The sequence below is a fragment of the Lepidochelys olivacea genome, assembly GCF_965140295.1.
Source record: "Lepidochelys olivacea isolate rLepOli2 genome assembly, chromosome: 3".
NCBI lineage: Eukaryota > Metazoa > Chordata > Testudines > Cheloniidae > Lepidochelys > Lepidochelys olivacea.
In genome coordinates this window covers 37,463,874-37,485,947 of record NC_140413.1, presented here as the reverse complement: position 1 = coordinate 37,485,947, position 22,074 = coordinate 37,463,874, and the positions used below count along the sequence as shown (strand labels likewise).

The 22,074-nt window shown below is 38.4% G+C and overlaps 1 protein-coding gene across 1 annotated transcript in view; it reads left to right on the top strand.

Annotated features, from left to right (window-relative positions):
• Nucleotides 1-22,074, top strand: part of TPO (thyroid peroxidase) — a gene marked incomplete at both ends in the record, with an annotated part of 200,136 nt that overhangs the window by 15,370 nt on the left and 162,692 nt on the right. Inside the window, 4 exons of the mRNA XM_084624270.1 lie at nt 6,977-7,492; nt 15,720-15,978; nt 16,432-16,602; nt 18,734-18,971. Of these exons, the coding sequence (XP_084480396.1) occupies nt 6,977-7,492; nt 15,720-15,978; nt 16,432-16,602; nt 18,734-18,971 (1,184 nt within the window). The remainder of the gene's footprint in view (nt 1-6,976; nt 7,493-15,719; nt 15,979-16,431; nt 16,603-18,733; nt 18,972-22,074) is intronic.

Here is a 22,074-nt window from a genome sequence, read left to right as displayed (position 1 = left end):
CTGCTTCTACTCTGAAAGCACTGCTTCCATTCTTGTACAGAGCTTCCTAGTGATAAACTATGGATTCCCCCAAGGCATAAGACTTGGTTATCTATTGCCCTGCACCTTCTGCAGTTTTTTATGCTATTTCAAAGTAGCCCACTGTGCATTCATCTTCCATTTGAATAAATGACTGTACACGATGTAGGGCAATGGATGATCGGATCTATAGCCTTCTGAGTAGCAGGTGAGGCTGTTGTGGAAATCATGGAGGGAGTTTCAGACTGTTTAGATGTTGAAAATAAATTTTAGATTAATATCCTAACTTTTGGATTATTTTCTTGACTAAGCTAATGTCATCTGAACCTTTAAATCTGTTGAGGTTTGCCCATCTCTATTCTTCATTGTTTCTTTGATGATTCCAAACAAATGACAGTGACATCATTTGAATATTTTACACATTCTATTGACTAGTTAGACCGCTCAATTATGATGTGCTTCTTGTCTGGCAGTTCCTTTCCATTAGCATGAGGTAGATACAGTAGAACAACAATCATCTTAAGCAGAGTCTTCCATCCACCCCCGATTTTCTTTTTTTAATTTTTCAGGTAAGAAGCTCCTAAGAGATGTGTCCTTATCATCTTGAATCTGTTTCTTCTTGTTAATCATACTCCTCAGCTTTACTTGATATTTTTACCTGCCAAGACATATCAAACATGCCATGACACGTCTCCTGGGAAGTTAGAAAACTGTGCGTTTTGAGAGTATCAAATGAAGATGGTTCATTTTTCTAATGGACCCTGTTATGTACAGAGTGTTTATAACCTGAGTTTTACTTTCTTACAAAGTTTTAGAGACTTTGAGGGCAGTAGCTGACATTTCCTTAGAACAAAAAGGTGATTGAATTAAGCAATTTTGAAGCTCTCCTTTTATAACAAATGGTATTGCATCAAATATTTGTTAAATTGTGAAAAATATCCACCCTCTTCAGCGTGTAAGTACATCCATATTCATTAGATTTCTCGGATCTAATACCAGGGCAGATGAAGATGGATGTACTTCTACTTCTGAGTTATATGCCAAGTACTTCACATGCACTTTTGCCAAGGCGATAGGAAATATTACACAAAGCAGTTCTTTACTGTGACCAGATGAAGCATTTTTTTTACTTTGAAAAGGGAGCTAATAAAATTTCCCTCAAGGATGAGCTTTCTCCTGAAAGCTAAAGTAGGTTGGTTTTTTTTCCATTTTGAAACACAAAATAAAAAGAAACAAACAAACAAAAAAACAGGTAACAAATTGTCACATTCTGAGGAACAGTCCAGATCAGTGATGGGTTGTGTCACTGTTTGTCCATAACCTTGGGAGCCTCACAATGCTTTGCCTTTGTAACTCCCAACCTGAGCTGCTCACCACCAGCCTACCAGCATGTCCTCAGTGTCTGTGTATTAGAAATCCCTGGTTCAGCAGCTCTGACCCCAGCAACCTGTCTACAGCCTGACCCAAACAGCCTTCGTTTCTGTGGGCAGGGTGAGCCCAACACACTCCCAATTTCAAAATTTCCCAAAACTATGTACTATGCAATGTCCAGCCCTCTCCTGGACAGTACAGAGAAATAATATGGGTTGTTGGGTTTTTTTTGGTTCCTTTAAAGACACAAAAGCACATCACAGCTTATTAACTTAACGAGGGGTAAATATAACCTTCCCATTAAATATAGCACTGAGTTGGTTTATGGTAAAATTGAACACATTTATTAACAAAATATAAATAGGATTAAGTGAGTTCAAGCTTAAGTAAAGGTTACAAGTAAAACAAAACAAAATACAGTTCTAAAAGTTAATCTAGCAAGATACAGGCTTTGTTCAAGATGTTTTTCTGATGTTTTCCTTACCGTCATTCTTCTTCCCAGCCTTGGCTGACTTCCCCTCAGTCAGGACTTTCCACAAAAGTACAAGGTTCTCGCTTCCCTTGTCTTCCTAGGTGACATATCTTTGCCTAAGCAAGGTTTTCACCCTCTTGATTGAAGGACCATCTTTCTCAGCTTGCAAGGGCTCTGTTCCCTAGTGATTGATGCCAAAGATGGGCTTTGTCCTCACTTCTATCTTCCATAGTTCAATTAACTTGTCTCAGGAGGCAGGATGGCCTCATGCCGTTCCTCTCTTCTTGTGGGCTGCCCCCCCACCCCCGGTTTGTTTTTTATGTAAATGGGGCTTCCATTGTTTCGATTCCATAATACTTAATTAGAGACAGGTAAGTAGCTATGACATTTGCTCCTGTCTGAGCAGCCTGTACAACCTAATATCAATGAGTATCTGTAATTCCTTACATAATGCTAATACATACAGTTCACAATGATATTTATCACCAGTGTTTCTTTAACTTTCATTAAAGACCTCACTTGATATGTTTTTATACTACAGTAATATTGTATACAATCAGTTGATTCAATTCATATCACTTGATGTTCAACCCCCCATCTTTATAAACCAGTAAACCTTTGCAATTAATTCTTCTGAAAAGTAAAACCCAGACCAAACGTTTCTCTCCTGCTGGGTGCAAATGTCATGCTGTACTCTCTCCCTCGCTAGCATGAGGTTTGCTTCTATCCCCCATCAGCCCGATTAATCTGTTTACTGCCTATACATAAACTGAAGTAAATACACATTCTTATGTTCAGGATAGACCTGTTAAATAACTCTTCCTTATATACCTGGTTCAAACACATTTTAGTTAGTTTTAATTCCAGAATATATTCATAACTCATAACTTATTGTGTACATTAGTTTTCAAGTGATACCTCAAAAAGCATATTTTGTAATGTAAGTAAAGAATTCGTAAATGTTAAGGCCAAAAAGAACCATTACGGTCATCTAGTATGACCTCTTGCATAACTCAGGCCACAGAATTTCATTTGATTCCTGCATCAAGCCCATAACTTCTGGTTGAGCTAGTTCACATCTTTCAGAAAGATATAAAGGGATCACTTCATCCAATACTGGGATGGAGTACCACAGCTGTTTTAACAGAGCATTATAACTCTTTGGGACAGGAAGAGGTGGGAAATATTGTATCCAGAAAGACAGGCTATGCACAGTAATCTCTCCGAGACTTAATAAAATGGAGAAACCTGTCTATAAAAAACAGGAGTTCTCCTTTATATCTTTCACAGTAGAGATGTGCCAGAGTTGTTTAGATTTTTTTCTGAGCCCAGCAGCCTCACGTACAGTTGCTGTCTGTGTCCTTGCTATCCACTAAATGAACTGCAGTAGTCAGAACTATTTATCCTAATCCCAATCTAATTAAAATATATTGAGCCTTTTGTTTTAGAGAGGTACATCTTTAAAGAGGTTTCAGTCTTAATCTTCTAAAATGGTCTCTGTCTCTTTGTCATAGTGATCCTAGCCTTTCTGAGTCCTACCTGGGCTTTGTCTCTAATTTTTTTAAAATTAATCTCTCCTGATTTGAGGGTTAGGTACAGGGAATCTCTTTCAAACCACTCGAATGTTCAAAACAGAAGAAACCTTTTCAATATGACCACTGCAAGCCCTGACTGATTCCTGCATGGGCCCCTTTCAACAATAAATGGCAAAAATCACCAGCATAATTTATATCTTTAAAACAGCATCAGCTGTAAAATAGACCCATAATTAAATGGATGGGGAGACTGAGATGCTTTTTCACCCTGCAGTGGTCACTTCAGGTCAGAGTCAAGGCACAGTAGAGCATTATTAGGGCTTCCATAGTTTACTGTTCTGTCCTGGTTTATTGTTTATTGTATTACAGTAGTTTATAGAGACCCCAACTGATAGCCCCAAAGTCTCATTGTGCTAGACACTGTACAGAGCCATAATAAGAGATAGTTCTGAAAAACTTACAATCTAAATAGACAAGGCACAAAAGGTGAGAAAGGAAACTGAGGCACAGAGAGGTGAGATAACTTGCCCAAGGTTACCCAGCAAGCTAGTGTCAGAGCCGGAAATAGAATTTAGGTCTGTCTTCTGAGCCATGGACTACCCTGCCTCTCAGAATCTCCTGTACAGAAACAGAGGATTTGAGTTTTCCTTGCTATGAATATAGAAAACTTCCACAAGCCCTGAATTCCCTTTAAAAAAACTGCAACAAACACCTCTGATCGTGTTGTCACTTTCCACAGAACCAGCTCACTGTAGTACTTAGAAGACAATGCAGTGCGTTGAAACAGTGTGTGACTTTCATTCTGCTACACTTCACCACCAGCAAGTTCCTTTGTGAATTTATAATATAATTTTAAGTTTATATGCAGCTAACCCAGGAAAGCTACCATAGCCAGGCTGGGTGGTTTTGTTTTTTTTTTGTGGGGGGGGGAGGGAGGGGGGTTGCTTTGTTTTGTTTGCCTCCTTAATTATTCTTTGCAAAGAAATGGATTGATAAGAATATTCTTCATTGATTTTTAGAGAGAAATGCCATTTTATATTCATTTCAATAAAAAAGGACTTTTTTCTAGGTCACGTTTGATGTCATTTGAAAAAATAACATAGAAAATTTTCATTCGCACATTGAACTGCTGGCTGCACACTACTTAGCCCATGAAAAAGAAAAGGACTTCATTATGCAGTTCTGCCAGTCCCTTAATGTTCATTACTGTTGCTTTCCTCCATTGGGGCACAGAATAATCTGAATTAAAATTGCAGAGGCAGTTAACGAAAGAATATTTACTGTGAACTCCACGGACACTTGGTCTGTTTTGTTGTGGTCCTCTCTGTTTACTAAGTTAAAGACCAAACATACATTTTTCAATTATACCCAAACTCTTCCAACCGTTTCCTGATAATTAGAAGCAAGAGGTAGTCAAATGCACACAGCACTCTGTAGCTGTCAGTCTCAGAAGACACTGTACTTGGAATAGAAACTTAGCCTTTTGCTCACCCTACCAGCTGAAGGGAAGCAGAGACCACCGTAGCAGCAAGAGTCTTAATAATGGGGACAAACTCTAGACAGGATACCCAAGGGAAAATAAATAATTGATTTCAACAACTGAAGGAAGAAACAGCAAAATAAACAAAATATATGTTTACTCACAAAATATAATAACCTACCATTGAAACTATCCTACTTAGCTAATGGGGAAAGAAGTGAGAGGATTTCTTAAGCAGACAGGTTTTAATAAGCTTAGAAAATAAACAAGTATTGCTTTAACATGATAGTAGCACTTCCTACAGTGATGAGCTTTCAGTAGTTAGAAAAATCTATTTAACAAACAAGATAAAAATACCAGCACCATGTAAAGTTGTTAAGCTCCATTCCACAATTCCCTTTAGCCTTTTTTCACCCCTTTTAAATCAGATTTTATTTCCATAACCCCCAAAGAGATTTCTTGCTTCTGTGATCTCCCTTCAGCCCCTCCACACCCCTTTGATCTTTTCACAGGATATTCCAGCTGTCTCAAATTTGTGCCCATGTCAACACTGGTTTTGGAGCCTGCTGAACTAACTTCTTTAAATAACAAAAATCTAAGCAAAACAATGTAGAAATGTGAAAGATAATTATATGACCTTGTAGGATGTCTGCAACATTAATATGTCTGTCCATGCTTCTTTGCTGCTGTAGTATTTGTTTGAAAATTGAACAGCAAAGAAATAGGATGAAAAGAAAAAGCAGATTAGGTCAGGTGTCTCTTCAAAGCAGATGTATTTGACTTTGTCAAATGTCTGCAGATGGTTCCCCTCTGGGGGATATTTCAGCAACTTCAGTAAGTGGTACCTGTACTTGCTTACCAGTGGTAAAAGATCAATGGGTAAGAAAGTATAGATTTTCCCGAAAGTTCATAATTGCATATTCTTTGAAACTCAAAATCATGTTTTTAACAGCAGTTTTCATTGGAGGTGTGTATTTTTAATCTCCTGGGCTTGACACATACTAGTTATGGCTCACCATGTCTCATTACACTGTGCGTGGTGATCGGTTAGAATCTGGAAATGATGGGATTTTCAGAAAACTGCAGTTCATAAAAGCAGCTTTGTATTAAACAGGGCAGATAGACTTCAGACATTCTGAAACATGGTTGTTTTTATTTTAGTGATTAATTTTATTTTCTTGAACAGGATAGCTGACTCAGATTTTCTCTCTTGGGTCTCCTAAAATGTAAAGAGATCCTGTCCTCCTCTGCCTGCTTATTTAAGAAGGCTTACAGGAGAGAAGCTCTGTAACTACTCACCTTAAGAGATTCAGGGGAGAGGCCTCCATGGTGCACACCTCCTAATCAACCCACAAAATGTCCATTTAGAGCATAATCCCAAAATCATTGAAGTAAAAGTGATGTTGATGTCATTTGACATCACAGCTTCTCTATACATCTCATTGATTTCAATGGGCTTTGGATCAGGCCCTAACTGAGGCAAAGTCTCCCTGATCCATGTACACTGTACAAAGACGAGCACTCTGAAGCAAAAGCTTTTGCACAGTCCTGATCTGGACTATGGACACTTCACTATATTTGCGTGTAGGCAGCGAGATTAACTGCACGTGCGCAAGCAGCATGGCTTTCTGAAATGAGAAAACTCATGCAAAATCTATTATAGCACACAATGGTCAATGATTCATAACTTGATCATGTCAAAAACAATTTTTACCAGAACAGTTTCACCAGAACTCACAAGCAATTCTATTCAGTGAGACCTGAAAAGATGAATTCATGATGAATTTCATGAGTTCAATTCAATAGAACTGTTCAGAAAACATAGCAGTAATTTTTTTTTAATGGAGAAAGTATATTTTTTTCACTCTGCCTGTTCTCAAAAATGGCTAGACCATTTTTGCTCAAACTTCAAAAACATAAATAAAGAACACAGCGACAAGCCTAGAAAATTTCAGTCCAGAAAATAGGTGTTTCAAAAAGATTTGAGCAACTGAAAAGTAGGGCTTAGAATGGAAACCTTTATGGAACCCTTAGTGCAGTAGTCATTTCCAGTCCAGCTATGTTATTTTCACTGCAGAAAATGTCTATTTTATTACACAGGTATTTGCCAATGATACACTATCCACAGGAAGAGAGTGCATGCCTTTTTACCGTTCATCTCCTGCATGTGGCACTGGCGATCATAGAATTCTCTTTGGAAATCTATCAACATTGAAACCAAGAGAACAGATCAATGGTTTAACATCTTTCCTTGATGCTTCCACTGTCTATGGCAGCACGCCTGCTGTGGAAAACAAACTGAGGAATTTTACAAGCAAAGAAGGCCTCCTTAGAGTAAATGTGCGATATTATGACAATGATCGGGAATATCTGCCTTTTGTAGACCAGGTCCCATCTCCCTGTACACAAGACCCCAACTCAGATGAAGCTGAAAGGATCGAATGCTTTATGGCTGGGGACAGCAGGTCTAGTGAAGTAATCTCATTGACAGCTATGCACACCTTGTGGCTGCGAGAACACAACCGCCTGGCTAAAGCACTGAGAAAACTGAACAGGCATTGGAGCTCGGAAACGGTTTACCAAGAAGCTCGCAAGATTGTTGGTGCTCTACATCAGGTTGGCTGACTACTTAATTGTCAGTTTATTCCTATGACTCTGCTACAATTTAATTAAGCACAAACTGAAAATGTGTTTTCATGAGCTGAATGGCTTTTTGAGGGCCATGTTCCTTTCCTTGCTGTCTCTATTTTGTACTTCAGATTTTTGGTGTCAGATTTTCATTCTTTTCTCAAACATCTTGATATTTAGATTCTTTCACTTGTTCAGATCCCACCCCTCTCTGCTGTCATTTTTTCTGGCTTCTTTTACTGGACTTTCTAGCTGCATTTCCTCTTTCCTCAGACTTTTCCTTCTATCTGTTTATTCTACTGAAGTCTCTTCACTCTTTCTGGCTCTCTTCTTTATAGCAATTTTGGAAAAGGAAACAAGTAAAAAGTAGGTAAATCTCCCACAGTGCACAAAAGTTTGTCTTTCTAATGCAAAATCTATAAACAAATATTCTCCTTCCATAAAAAGACCATAAGCTTCACGCTACCAAACTAATGCATAAACCCCTTGGGCATAGACTTTGGGCTCTAAAACTTGGGAAGGAGAAATCAATATGGAAAATAACAAAGCAGACAGGAAAGTAGACATACAGAGTTTCATATTAAATCAATGAGTAGAAATCTTCATAATTAAACTGAAATTCTAACATCCACCAAGGTTTCACTTTCAAGAATTATAATCTTCAACATTAAGATACTCTTATGAGATATTTTGTTTTCATTTACTTTAAAATATGTCTCTCCCAATCATTCCATTGGGGTTTGAAAAATCTACCCTTAGATTACAGAGTGTATTTATTGATTCACAGACAAGTAGAGTAAATATTGCATCCAGGTATCCAAATCAAGTAAAAACTCTTTACATTACCAATTCACTCTGAACTGTGAATTTGGACATGAAAATTATATTTAGGTCATAAAAATAACTTTTCTTTAGCAGTTTTCCAGTGGGGAAAATGGTTATTTCTGCTTGTTCACACTGATCCGGTCTCTGTTATAATCCATAGCACTGGATCTGAAATATCAGATTTGGAACACTTTGGAAACAACAGGCCTTTCACCCAGTCTCTAATTGCTAGCAGCTGAAATATTTGTGACACCAGATTGTGGATTTTTCTGACGAGTAATAGGGAGAAAAACAGACTTCAATGATCATGAAAAAATATTGCTCTCCTTCCACCTGAACTCGCTGTTTGCAGTAAACATAGAATGATTCCTTCAGGAAACCATGTGCAGTCGATGTGAGACTACTGGTTGCACGAAGAAAGAATACTCATAGAAAAATAACTCCTTTTATTTGAAATCAGTACATAATCAGTTTGCTTTAGATAGTCAGGCCATTAGCTTCTCTTCCAGCTCTCCAAAGTCAATTCATCTCTCATAAGTGTTTTTTTGTTTTGTTTTGTTTTGTTTTAAAATCGTTGTATTAACAAACTCGGAATGGTTCTTTGTACTAGTTAGAAGAAAAGAGCAAATCAGAAATCCCAAAACTAGGCTTCTCTGTACTCTTATGTTAGTGGGTAGGAATATGAAACATCATGCCCTTAAACAAAATAGTTTTCACAAGGTATTATTCTGTATGACTCTGGACTACTTATTATCTCTACCAGTGTCACAGAGATATCTACCAGTGTCTAATGAGTGTCTACCAGTATCTAATGAGATCAGCCTGTGGCATATGAGGAATATATTTGAGCTGATCTAGCCCGTTTAGGGACACTCATTCAGTGGATGTAATTGTACTATCTTTATTAGAGTGTTATAATAACCAGAGCACAGGCAAAAGCTATGGTTGGAGTTATCTAAAACTTCCATTCCAGAATCCTATATTCAGTTGCTATAACTTTCTAAGATTTTCATCTTTTGGGCTGAATATGTCCAGATCTAGTCTCTCCCTGGGAGTGCATATTTATGGAGAGCTTGAACAAAACCAGTTCATCCTTTTTAAAAAAAATTAAGAATAAGATTTTTTTAAAAGCACTATTTCCATTGGATTTTTTTCCAGTGTTGCTTTTTAAACAGCTCTACTGACAAGCAAATAGAAGTAGATACTTGACATTAATACAGCCCTTGGAAGGGAAAAGTGCCTTTCAGGGTTCTGGGGGTTTGATTTGGTTTAGTTATGGAGATTTGGAAAGCATGTTTCACACAAGTGCAGTAGTTTGTTTAAACCATGGCAACACTTTAATTCTTTCACAATATTCTAAATGATGAGGACTGTGCTGTGCAAACATGCACAGTTAATTCCATGTTGTAGTAAAATGTATTGGGCCCTGGATCATTCAGAGTGCAGCCAAGCTCATGCTCAATGATGGAAGCAAGAACGAATGATTTCAATGTTGTGACACATGTGCCAAGATTTATTTTGGGGGTGTTTAGACATCCTTTCTTTTTTTTTCCTGCCACTTGCTCACAAACATCAGTGTAACTCTCCTGATTTGAGTGGGGTTACTTCTCATTTGTCCTGGTGCAAAAATGAGAAGAGAATCAGGACTACTGTCTAGGGAAACAGTGAAAGTACAATTTTTTGTTCCTTTAACGTCATTAAAATTCTAGGAAATTTCATATAGTAAAAAAAAAAAATGAAGAGACTGTTACGGTTGCAAAGTTAAGCACTCAAATGCCAGTAAATGCTACTAGCAACCTTAACTCTGCTCTGATATATTAATATTTTTTTTAAAAACTAAGGATTTAATTTAATGAATTTAGGTCACACACAGAAATAAAAATGTATTTTACATTTGGGTTACTAGATAGTAACTCTAACGTGATTCCAGCTTTCTCTGCCGTTTAAAAATAAATAACTCCCTTCTTCATTCATATAGATGGAAAGCATTTCTTGAAGCCAGTGCTGAGGCTGTACTACAGGTCAACAGACCCTTCCCCTCAGCCTCCCAAAACCTGCCCTAAATTGCTGTGTGGCGTGGTAAACTGCTTCATCAATCCTGAATGCTGACAGCAGAACCCAGCACTAAGCTTGGCAAATAACTATCTTCCTATTTTGCTGAAAAGATCATGCAATTTCTTGAAGGCTTCTCAAACAGCATGGGTCCGTTCCTCCTATACCATCCAACAACAACCCATTTGTACTGAAGACTATACCCTAATACATTCACAGCAAGGGCTGAATTAAGATTCCACAGGCAGCCTTAAATTTGTCTTTTCCTTAATTGTGAGCCCTTCATTTTGCAACCTTAATACTCTCTTAATGCTTGTCCTGGAGAGTACCAGAATGGGTCTCAAGGAGGCCAAAGAGGAGGGGGTTATAGTAATCAGCAGGTTCTCACCAAGCCATGAACTCGCATTTTAGCACTTGGACAGAAAGGAAGGGTTGAGTTTGTTAAAATGGTTGGAGAAAGAACTGCCAAGATCTGATGACAAGTGATAAGAGTATGTGTGAAAAATGTAAGGCAATTCCTTCTAAATATCTTGAGCTCTGTGCCTTTATATTCATGTCCATGATTTTGATACAGGAGTGAATGTCTAGAGATCTGGAATTTATTTATTGTAGGTTCTTCTGGAGACACACTGTGTGTGATTTTGGGCAAATCATTTAATCTGTGCATCAATTTTTGCCATTTTAAAATGGGAATGACAATACTTCCCTATCTCACAGATATGTTCAGAGGATATATTCATTAATGGGTCACCCTTTACAATAAGGTTACATTTACAAATTGTTTGTAAAGGGTTAGCAAATATTTAGTAGATGTTATAAGTATGTAATAGACATGTGCTGTACATTATAGCTGTTGTTACTATGATTGGTTATTTTCTATTACTTCCTAAAGAGATCTTTCACAAAGTCAGCAGATTCTACCTACTTGCCTCACAGCCATTTCTATAATTGTAAGGAATTCATGCAGCCTGAGCAGTGCTTATAATTTATCTTGTTTGTAAGGAACTCATGCAACCTATGCAGGGCTTGCAATTAAATTAATATACCTTACTCCCTATTGGTCTTTGCCCACCAGAGGCCACCCATGCCAAATATAGTATATAAGAAGTTAGTGAGTACCAGTCTTTGCTCAGCGCAATGGCTGTCTGTTTCCTTACCCACTAGGGGCTGCATTGTGTTCTCAGACTAAAGCTTGATGCTGTCACCTGGATCTGAATCTATTGTGAGTGTTATCTCGTTCTGTGACAATAATAGGCATTATTCTTCATAGGCAAGTAATTTCTGTTTCAGCCTTATTTTTGTCCTTTTGGATAATCCAGTTCAGTTCACGTCTGCTTTGTAAGGTGATGGTTGTTTGTTCTTCCCTAGCTGGACTGAAGGTCTGTAAGGTGCAATAATAGTCCATTTCTTCCTGCAATGGCAATCTGAATGGGAGCGCTTTTTTTGTGTTTGCACTCAGGATACTGCCTAAAGCCTTGTTGCAAGCCAGACTCTAAGGGCAATGTCCTGAATCTGAGGAGCAAGAAATATGAAAGTGTACCTGCAGCTAAAAATATGCTGCTAAACAGAAATTTATATAAAATTCTTTATGAGTTACACAAATTGAAGGTGTATATCCCGTTTCCCATGTAGAGATCAACTTAAAGCTTCAGGAAAGGATCTACATTTTAAACAGAATAAAAAATAAAATAATCTGTCAATGTTAACAGCAAGACTTTGTATTGCACGTTCTTGGGAAAATTCTCCTGGGGAATTGTGACACAGTAAAATATGGACTCTCCTTGAAATGGAAAACCTCTCACACCAAGTATGTACACAAAGGAAGCACTTTTTAGCACACTCCAAGGTGGAGGCCAGCATCTTTAGCTAGGTTTTCTGAAAATTAACCTGCTCCTGAATAGTAATGGAACATGTAATATGTTAATGTTAATACTCACTCTGTATTCAGACAAAACCATGAATTAAACCCTCTAAGCCACAGACGCCATTTTTCTGGGTGGGTGCTCCACCCCCACTCCACCCCAAGGCCCCGGCCCCACTTTGCCCCCCTCCCCCCAGTGCCCTGCCCTCTCTCCACCTCTTCCCGCCCCTGCTCCGTCCCCTCCCCCCAGTGCCTTCTGCCCACTGCTGAACAGCTGATCAGCCCACTGAACAGCTGATCACCAGGTGGCTGCTGGGTGCTGAGCACCCACTATTTTTTTCCACGGGTGCTCCAGCCCCAGAGCACCTACAGAGTCAGCACCTATGCTCTGAGCAGTCATGTATTGGAAAGCCACTAGCAACTCTTGAAAGCCACTTGTTAGAAATCTGTCCCCTGAATTAAATTAGCTTGTGAATTGCCATCCTGGATCACATCAATGGTCCCTTTAATCCAGTATTTTGTTTCTGATGGGACCAGTAGCAGATACGATTGAGGCTACTCTGCAAGCACCTGTACCTTCTCACCAGATGTGTTACACAGTTATGTAGGGAGGCCTTTGTGAAAATTTTGGCAACGTACCTTGGAGTTTGACCTTGGGAAGAACTGAGGATTGAGTAAATTGTCAGCAAATCAGAACTCTATTTTGTCCCATTAAATCAGGTTAATGAGTATGTTTTAAATAACATTAATTATTCTAATGTCTACTTATACTATTAAGAAGCAATTCAGCTACTAAATTTATGGCACCTGCCATGACACTAATGCCCATATTTTAGGAAGTTGTACACTGTTGCAGCAATGTCACTCTTTAGAAGAAGTAGGTATTGATATCACTGATTATAATATACTTCTTTAGGAGGTTCTTTGTGGAGGTTGGAGTTCATGCTCTGAGGTGCTGAGTGCCTCCTGAGAGGAGCTGAGTTGGCCTCCAATCCCGCTAATGTCTCGGGGATTAGAGGGCACTCAGCATGATCTGACCCTTTGTGCCCTACATTCCAGAAACTATCCATTCAATTGCAAACACACAAACACACACACTCATAAATAGTCTCAAAGTAAATGATACATTCTAGTGCAGTGTAGTACAATAACTCCGGATTTCTTTTTCCTGTAAAGCTACAGCTCTTTGGTGCTGATTGGGTTGAAGTGTTTTTAGGCAAGGATGTTCTGTCACTTACGTAGAAGAGGCTGAATATATAAAGAATTCTGTATTAAAACAAACTATGATGATTGTTGCATGGCAAATATGAAAAGAAACACGAGTCTTTAAAATCACTCACTCTGATTAGGTGGCACACTTTTCTTCTGTGTCACATATACTGCTCTGCATATCAAATGCACTGAAAAATCATTTTGAACCTCTGCAGAGGGCTTAGACTTCTTTTTTAAATTTCAGCAGGAGTGTAAGTCTTTAAATGAATTGTATTGTTTCTCCCCACCCCTTGACACAAGCCCAAGTTAATTAGGTTGTAAGCCTGCTCCGAGGGTTATGCGTCAGAGGTTCTAATATGCAGTTCTTGTAGTTTTATGTCAGCTTCCAGATTTTTTTCTCCAGTATCCTCCTCAGTTTCCCCTTTGATTTTCTGTAAAACACTTCTGCCTAGCACAGCACCACCACCCCTCAAACCCAAACCCTACCAAACTCCTGAATCTTCCAGCACAGGACAACACATACACAAGGCTCATTTACATTTGTTCGCCTTATAATTGTAATGACCTTCGGCAAAATTGGAGCCCCTGTCTTCAGCAGTGCATGGAGAACTTGAATGTGAACTGTCCTCCTCCTTCAGTCCCATGGGTGGAGGTTGAGATCTGGCCTTTAGTGGCCTCCTGGTTGGACCTACCATTGGAATGGGAGAGCAAAGGCAGTCCATGAATTGTTATGTCTATATGGCAGAGATTCCCAATATGCTTGTGCCTGCAGTTGACTTTGTCACATTTACATCATTGTTCTGGTCTACTTTGGCCAGTTTGGGTTGCTTGATAATGAAACAAAGTACTCACTTTCCTTTCTCCTGGCTTCACTCTGGTCCTGGAGATGTGAGTATTACCTCCTCAGTATCTCCAACCTCTGCTTGCCTCAGAAGGGAGGGTCCAAACTTGAAAAGTCCATACTCCAGCCCTCTATATGATAGCAAAATATGCTACTACTTGGCCACAAAGCTGACTTGAAACCTAAAGTTACAACTGGAGCTAACAATACCTGTGTGTGTGATAAGTGTTGGCAAATATTAAATTTTTAAATGACAACCACACTACTAATTTCCAGCAATTAAAAAAAAACTATTTGACAGACAGCATGCAAGAAAAATCTAATCTAATCAAGCAGCTGTGCAAAGTCTTGAGCTAGCTTCTTTCTTATGTGAATATAACTAATTTAGAAAAGTGAAGAATGGAAGCTGAAAAAGACTGAGCAACAGCTGCCCATACAGCTCTGTGTAGCATGAATGTTGGCAAATGTGCAGTGTCATATCTTATAGACTTCGTTGAAGCTTGCTTTTCTGTGTGACATACCAAAGACAATGAAACCCAGTATCTGATGAGACTATGTTATTCCTGCTTGATTTTCAATATGCATTATATCAAGCTTCTAATGTATTTGTCTGATTGGTTTACTACATATTCTATCAAACTTAAAATATATTTTGAGTTCACTATACTTCATATTCCTCCCATTAAACTTTAATAAATTCAAATGTAATCTTTAATCTGTAATGCAGTTTCATTTTATTCAGTGCAATATATCATTTCTTCGGGGGGGGAGGAAATTGGTCAGTATTACTAATAAGCTTTTTTATACGCTTCAGTAATTCTATTACATTATAAAAGCACTTGATAGGAGATATTTATGTATTTCCGTTATACAGTCTGATTTGTGGTGATCTTTAAATTGCCTGCTGTTTTGTATCAAATGTCTATCAAAGGATTCTGGGAGTAAACATTTAAACATGTGACTGAAAACAAAATCTGTTCATGGTTTATGCTGGTTTAGTTTAAAGGCTCAGTAGTTTATGCTGTCCCAATACAGTTTTTAGGATTTAAATCAATGCTGGGTATCAGGGAGTTCTCAAACTCATTGACGTCAAAGGGAGCTATTATAGACCACATCAGTAATCTGTCCATACCAGGCTTTGGTCTCATGTTGGTACCAAGGGATTTGGGAGCCTGGATTGCTGGGTCCTATTCCTATCCCTGCCACTGACTCTCTGTATGATCTTGGGCAAGTGATTTAAGTTCTTTGTCCTCATCTGCAAAATGAAGACAATGCTACTTACCTACCTCACAGGGTTGTTGAAAGTGTTAGTTAATTAATGCTTGTAAAGTGCTTAGAGATCACTGGATGAAAAGGCACTATACTAGTGGGAAGCATTATTATATTATGTAAATATTAACTGCGATTTTTTTTCTTTCTTTTAGATTATTACTCTAAGAGACTATATTCCAAAAATCATTGGCCCAGAGGCTTTTAATCAGTATCTTGGTCTGTATAAAGGCTATGATCACAAAATAAATCCCACGGCTTCAAATGTTTTTTGTACAGCTGCTTTTCGATTTGGTCATGCAACAATACACCCAATAATAAAGAGACTTAATGCTCAGTATCAAGATGACCCAGACCTCCCAAATCTTCATATGCATGAAGTTTTTTTTAGTCCCTGGAGGCTCATTAAAGAAGGTATGTTTTTATGTGGATTACATCTTTTCACATTATTGCAGCATTTTTCAAACTTCTTTCTAATTGCATTTCAAAATCTTATAAAATCAAGAACATTCATTTAATTGCATCATTGGTTCAGGTTGTTGAACAGTGCCCAAAGAATTAATGTCAACTGGGAAAATTTATTTTTGTTAACTAGTCTTTTGAAGCATACAAACACTGTTCTTTAGAAACATCTCATCCATCTCATATAATCAGTCTGTTAGCAATGTTTCTGCTGTCTTAAGAAACAGACAGTGCCTCTTAACTGCATTATTGTTTTCTATCATTGTTTTGTTTGAATTTAAAGACATTTAAGGTGAATAATTTTAAAAATATAGAGTGAAAAGTGCATGTAGAAATGTTAAGAAAATTTATAAAGATTTTGTTTTCACATGTACTTTGACACTGCATTGGTTTTATGTTTTAAAGGAGGTTTGGATCCTTTACTAAGAGGTATTCTAGCAAAGTCAGCAAAACTACAGATGCAGGATCAAATGATGAATGAAGAATTAACAGAAAGGCTTGTTGTATTGTCCAATAATGGGTCACTGGACTTAGCATCATTAAATTTACAGCGTGGACGTGATCATGGACTCCCAGGTCTATTACTTTTTTCTAGATTTTCTATGCTAACGATTGAGACATCACTACTTGTATTTGAAGCATACTGGCAATTTACCAATATGGTTATTAAGTGACAGCTATGGCTAGTTAAACAGAGGCGTTACCCCCGTCTCTTTTAGAGTAAACAAACAAGAGTAAAAAGTAGCTATAATGAAGACAAGATATTCACTAGCATTAGACCTGAAAACAATGTCCTTAGTTTGAAAGGGACAAACCATAATACAGGGGGTTACTGTATGTATCTGGAGTGGCTTTTTAGTAACTATGACTTTTATTAGAATTAGTCAACATTTTTCAAATCTCATACTTTTACATTTTATTTTAAAAAAATCACAATTGTAACAATTTTCCCCTATGCTTTTCAATGAGCTCTACTATTAGGTTTTTCTAAAAATGAAGGACAACCATAAACCTTCCGTTTAAATTATTTTTATTTGAGCTTAGGGAGAAAAATATGGAAAAAGCAAAGTAGTCTCTATGGGCTGGGCTACACTGCAGGTGCACAATGTAATTCCCACTTCAGGCGAACATAGAAGCACTAGCTTTGATTGTGCGAGTGCACTAAAAATAGCAGTGTGGCCACAGCAGCATGGGCAGCAACCTGAGCAAGCCACTCGAGTACTGTCCCATCTGATATCCTATGTATGTACTTGGGTTGCTAACGTAAGCTGCTGCCACAGCTGCATTGCTATTTTTACCATCCACGATCAAAGCTAGAGCACGTATGTATAGGTGAGCTGGGTATTACATCACTAAGGACAGTGCAGACATACCCAAAAGGAAATTCATAGTGTGTGTATGTGTTTCTTCTGTCTCTGCAAACAGACAGAGCTCTTAGAAATGGAGAAGTGCAGTGCACAGAAAACAAAGGCCCTGAAGTGTCTAACTCTCAGTGGCTGAAGCAGACATAGGGAAGTCCAGAGCCATGATCAAGTATTGTGTGGGTGGTCTGGTAGCCGGGAGGGCAATCGGTATTAGAGCTATTCCCAAGCAATGGTCGGCATTCTTTCAGGGGGTCAGTAGCTAGGGGATCCAAACCAAGGGGCGAGGTGGCAAGGTAGGATCAGGCAAGGCAGCAGGGCAATGCAGCAAAACAGTTTAGGCAACAACCAGCAGACAATGGCCTGATGCTCAGACAGCTTCCTCTTCCTGTTAGGATCTTTATATAGTCCAGGTATCCCATGGGAATGCTGTCTGTCCTGCCACTCAGGGGCTTCGGGTATGGCTGCTGTGGAGCTGGACACTTAGCACTAAGGCTGCTGGTCAGGGGTGGTGGTTCATCATTATCAGTGTAGCGTGGAGGCTACAAATGCCATCTAAGGACTTCCATGGGCCTGGTTTTGATACCAGTTTCCTGACATTGTCACAGCTACTTATGCTACCAATGTGCTTCCTGAGAAGTATCATTAGATGCCATTGATTCACCAAAATGATTTTACTTGTTTAGTTTTTCCAGACCGAGAAAGAGAAAATGTCATTTTTATATTATTAAGCAATTCTCATCCTCTCTCATTTTCCCTCGTTCTGGTATCAGCATGACACACTATAACCTCTACTGCTTGCACTGACCTGACCCTGTGTGCATCTGAAATTTGTTCTTCATTCACTCATTTCATTAATTCTAAGAGGCAACTTTGAAGCTGCAGGCCAAATGTAGTAAGACTTTCACAGAGCAGTTATTTTGAGGTCTACGTTTCTTTCTTTAATTAAAAATTAGATTCAAGGTACAAATGAATGGGCTAAGACTTTTCATTCTAAGTTGCACTAGCCACAAATTTTTGAATTTTCCTTTTGCTCTATCAAGTCTTCAGAATTTTTAGAAATGGAAATGTTATTTTATGCCTAGTTTTACCTTTACTAACATAATGTAGCTTCAATATATCTAAAAGGCCAGATCTTGCCACCCTTACTCACACTGAGTAGTACCTCACCCTGTAAATAGGCCCATTGATTTCAACCAATTCTACTAGGTCTATTTTCAGAAGAAGATGCTAGTTGGTGTGAGTAAGGGTATCGGAAGCTGGCACCTATAAATGAGTTAATTTGGAGTGCTATGTTAAACAGTCAGATTTCAAGACTGATCTCTCTATAAATTTAATATGTTTAGGTTACAATGACTGGCGAGAATTCTGCGGTTTACCAAGACTGGAAACTCAAACTGACCTGAATACAGTAATAGCTAATAGGATGGTAGCTGAAAAAATCATGGAATTGTACAGCAATCCAAACAATATTGATGTTTGGCTCGGTGGCCTAGCAGAAAACTTCCTCCCAGGTGCGAGAACTGGCCCACTGTTTGCATGTATAATTGGAAAGCAAATGAAAGCCCTAAGGGAAGGTGACCGGTAAGTGTATTTATACTGTTTATTTGTACGTAGCACCTCAAAGAGTGCTGCACACTTCACAGATATGAGAAGACAGGTCCTTGTCCCTTATAAAAACATTATGACAAAGGAGGGAGGAAAGAGGAAAAAGTACATGCATTTTTAACATATTAATCCCCACCCGCACTTTTTATTGTTCCTTAATCCCTTGTTTACCAGTTTCTCTTTTTTTTTTTTTCCTGAACCTTCTCTCTATTCTTCCTTTTGTTTGTTTTTGGGCATGATTCCTACCAGCAAGGAGACCACTCCTGTGGCATATTACGAATACACTGCAATCCCATGCTGCTGTTCAGCTGGCTAATACCTCCTGCACCGTACCTATATGAGACTTAAATGGTGCAAAAAAATCTTGTGCAAGTGTGAAACTTCATCCTAGGGAAAGAGAGTTTTACCTGTATAAGAACTGCAGGCTCAGGCTCTGAATAAACGCAAGATTCAGTCGTAGTAATATAAAAACAGTCCATTTTAATGGATTTTAGAATATACTGGAATTTTTTATAAATAGATGCTACTTGTAAATGTAAGGAATGTGCAAAAGGGTCCACACAATCAAATACAGCTGGATTCACTCCTACCAGCCCTTAAGGAACTAATCCTGATTTGTCTAAGGAGACCCATTTTATATTATTTTTAGACCTTTAGGGCCAGAGTCGCATTTAGATTAAGTCTCTTACACCCACATTAAAGCCCCTTTATTGTGCTGGAGTGATGTAACATCTCTGTGATGTACATAAAAATCTAGCCCATAGGGTTTAAATGTGGACTTTAAAAAATTTTAATTAACTCAAAGAATGTCACACAAACAATGAAATGTTGTTAAATGTTGTGCCATTTTTATGATCATGACAAACAGCTCACACAGACTTGTTTTAAACACCATTTCAACTCTTCTGAATCATTTAGAATTTTACTAGCATTAGCACTGTATGAGAATGTTAGATATGATAGTTTTTATTGTCCCTTATTTTGAGTATATGAAACATATCTGAGATTAAATAACATATATGCTTAATTCTGCCATCTCTCTGACCTTTCCCCACTGAAGTTGGCTTCTTTACAGATTTAACCTCTAAAAATAGCAGATCAAATGTAGTAGTGGTTTGGCTGCTAATAATAAAAACGCTCACTTCCTTCAAGGAAGTTTGAAAAGCTATGGGACTGTAGAGACAGCGCATAGTTTTGAGGTGGGACTTAGAGTGAATGTTGGTAAGACCGAGGCTATAATAAGTGAGGAGGAGGACTCACCATAAAGGAAATTACAGGCACAGAGCTTAGAAGAGTGAAAGAATTTAAATGCCTAGGATCAGTGGTTGCTGACAAAGGTGCCCTCTTGAGCTTAGTCTGGAGAGGAGAAGAGTGAGGGGGGACATAACCATCTTCAAGTAAGTAAAATGTTGTTATAAAGAGCAGGATGATAAATTGTTCTCCTTAACCACTGAGGGGAGGACGAGAAGTAACAGGCTTACATTGCAGAAAGAGAGATTTAGGCTAAACATTAGGAAAAACTTCCTAACTGTAAGGGTAGTTAAGCACTAGTACAAATTACCTAGGGAAATTTTGGAATCTCTGTCATTTATCTCCATCATGAGAGGTTTTTAAGAACTGCTTAGACAAACACTTGTCATGGATGGTCTAGAGATAACACTTAGTCCTGCTTCAGGGCAGGAGACTGGACTAGATGACCTATCAAGGTCCCTTCCAGTCCTATATTTCTATGCCCGACATTGTACCAACGCTACTTGATGCAAATGGTGTGAGCTGACCCCAGTTCTCTTTGATAAAAAGATGCCAATAAAGTTTGAAGATATAGTCTAAGGGTACCTCTACACTGCAAAAAAAAAAAAAGATTATCAACAAGATTCAGAGCCAAGTTCAACCGAGTCAGGCTCACAGGTCTCTGGTTGGGGGTTTAAAAATAACAGTATGGACTTTGCTGCTTGGGCTGGAGCTTGGCTCTGAAACCCAGCAAAAGGGGTGAGTCTCAGAGCCCAAGCAGCAGTGTCTGCACTGCTACTTTTAGCCCTGTGGTGCAGGCTGCTGTCAGCAGATCTAGGCTCTGAACTCGCTCCCATGAGGCCTTTTTTATTTTTGTTAGTGTAGACAGACCCTAAAACTGTAATTTGACCCATCCTAATGTATGGAACTGAGATTTTACCAGACACAGGGAAAGAAATCATTATGCTCTCCACCATGGAAATGAAGATGTTGAGATGGTCAAATGTTTGGACACTCCATGATAGGAAATGAAAGGAGGTTGTGAGGGACCTAATGCTGGTTGCCCCAACTGAAGAGAAATATAGGGAAGCTAGGCTATGTTGGTATAGACACGTCCAGTGGAGACCTGAAAGCAATATTTTTTGTAGAGTGGTCCTTGTGATGATTGTGGACAACCAATGGAGAGGCCAAAGATTCATCCATGAACCAAATATCAGCAGACCAATTGCACAACAGCAAGGTGTACAATCATGAGTTCTGGAAGAAGGCTATACAATTTTTTGACCGTGACTAGGAAAGCATCAAGAAAGAAGAAGATTGTATAGACAGACTGTGATAACAAGTTGATTGATAAATACTGAAGAAACATAGATTCATGTAATGTTTTGTTTTGGTTGTCACCCCTCTAGGGGAGTGAAAGGAAAAGTCTATTATTTTTTTAATTTAGTGACTTTGGTTTAGTGATACAGAGCTCAGGTAACCTGATGATTCATATATTGATTGAGATACCAGTTAACAAGCAGTTCAAGATATCAGTTACCAGATATTGATTTAAGATAATAAATCAGAATTGACCAAGATTTCTGACTGGTTGAACTCTATCCTGGTAGGATCAGAATCTCTCAGCTACATGACTAAAATTGAAATTGTTGCCTTTTGAATTGGCCAAAACAAGTCCACACTTTAAATCCAATAGAGTCATTTAGAAAAAAATGTTTCTGCTCCATCTGGAGTTACTCCTTTATCCTTTGCCTCTTCCTATTCAAATGCTTCACCCTGTGGTGGGATTCAGAAAGAGGCAAAAATTCTGCAGCTGATCTTTCGGCTTTCTGGTTGTAGACTATACTAT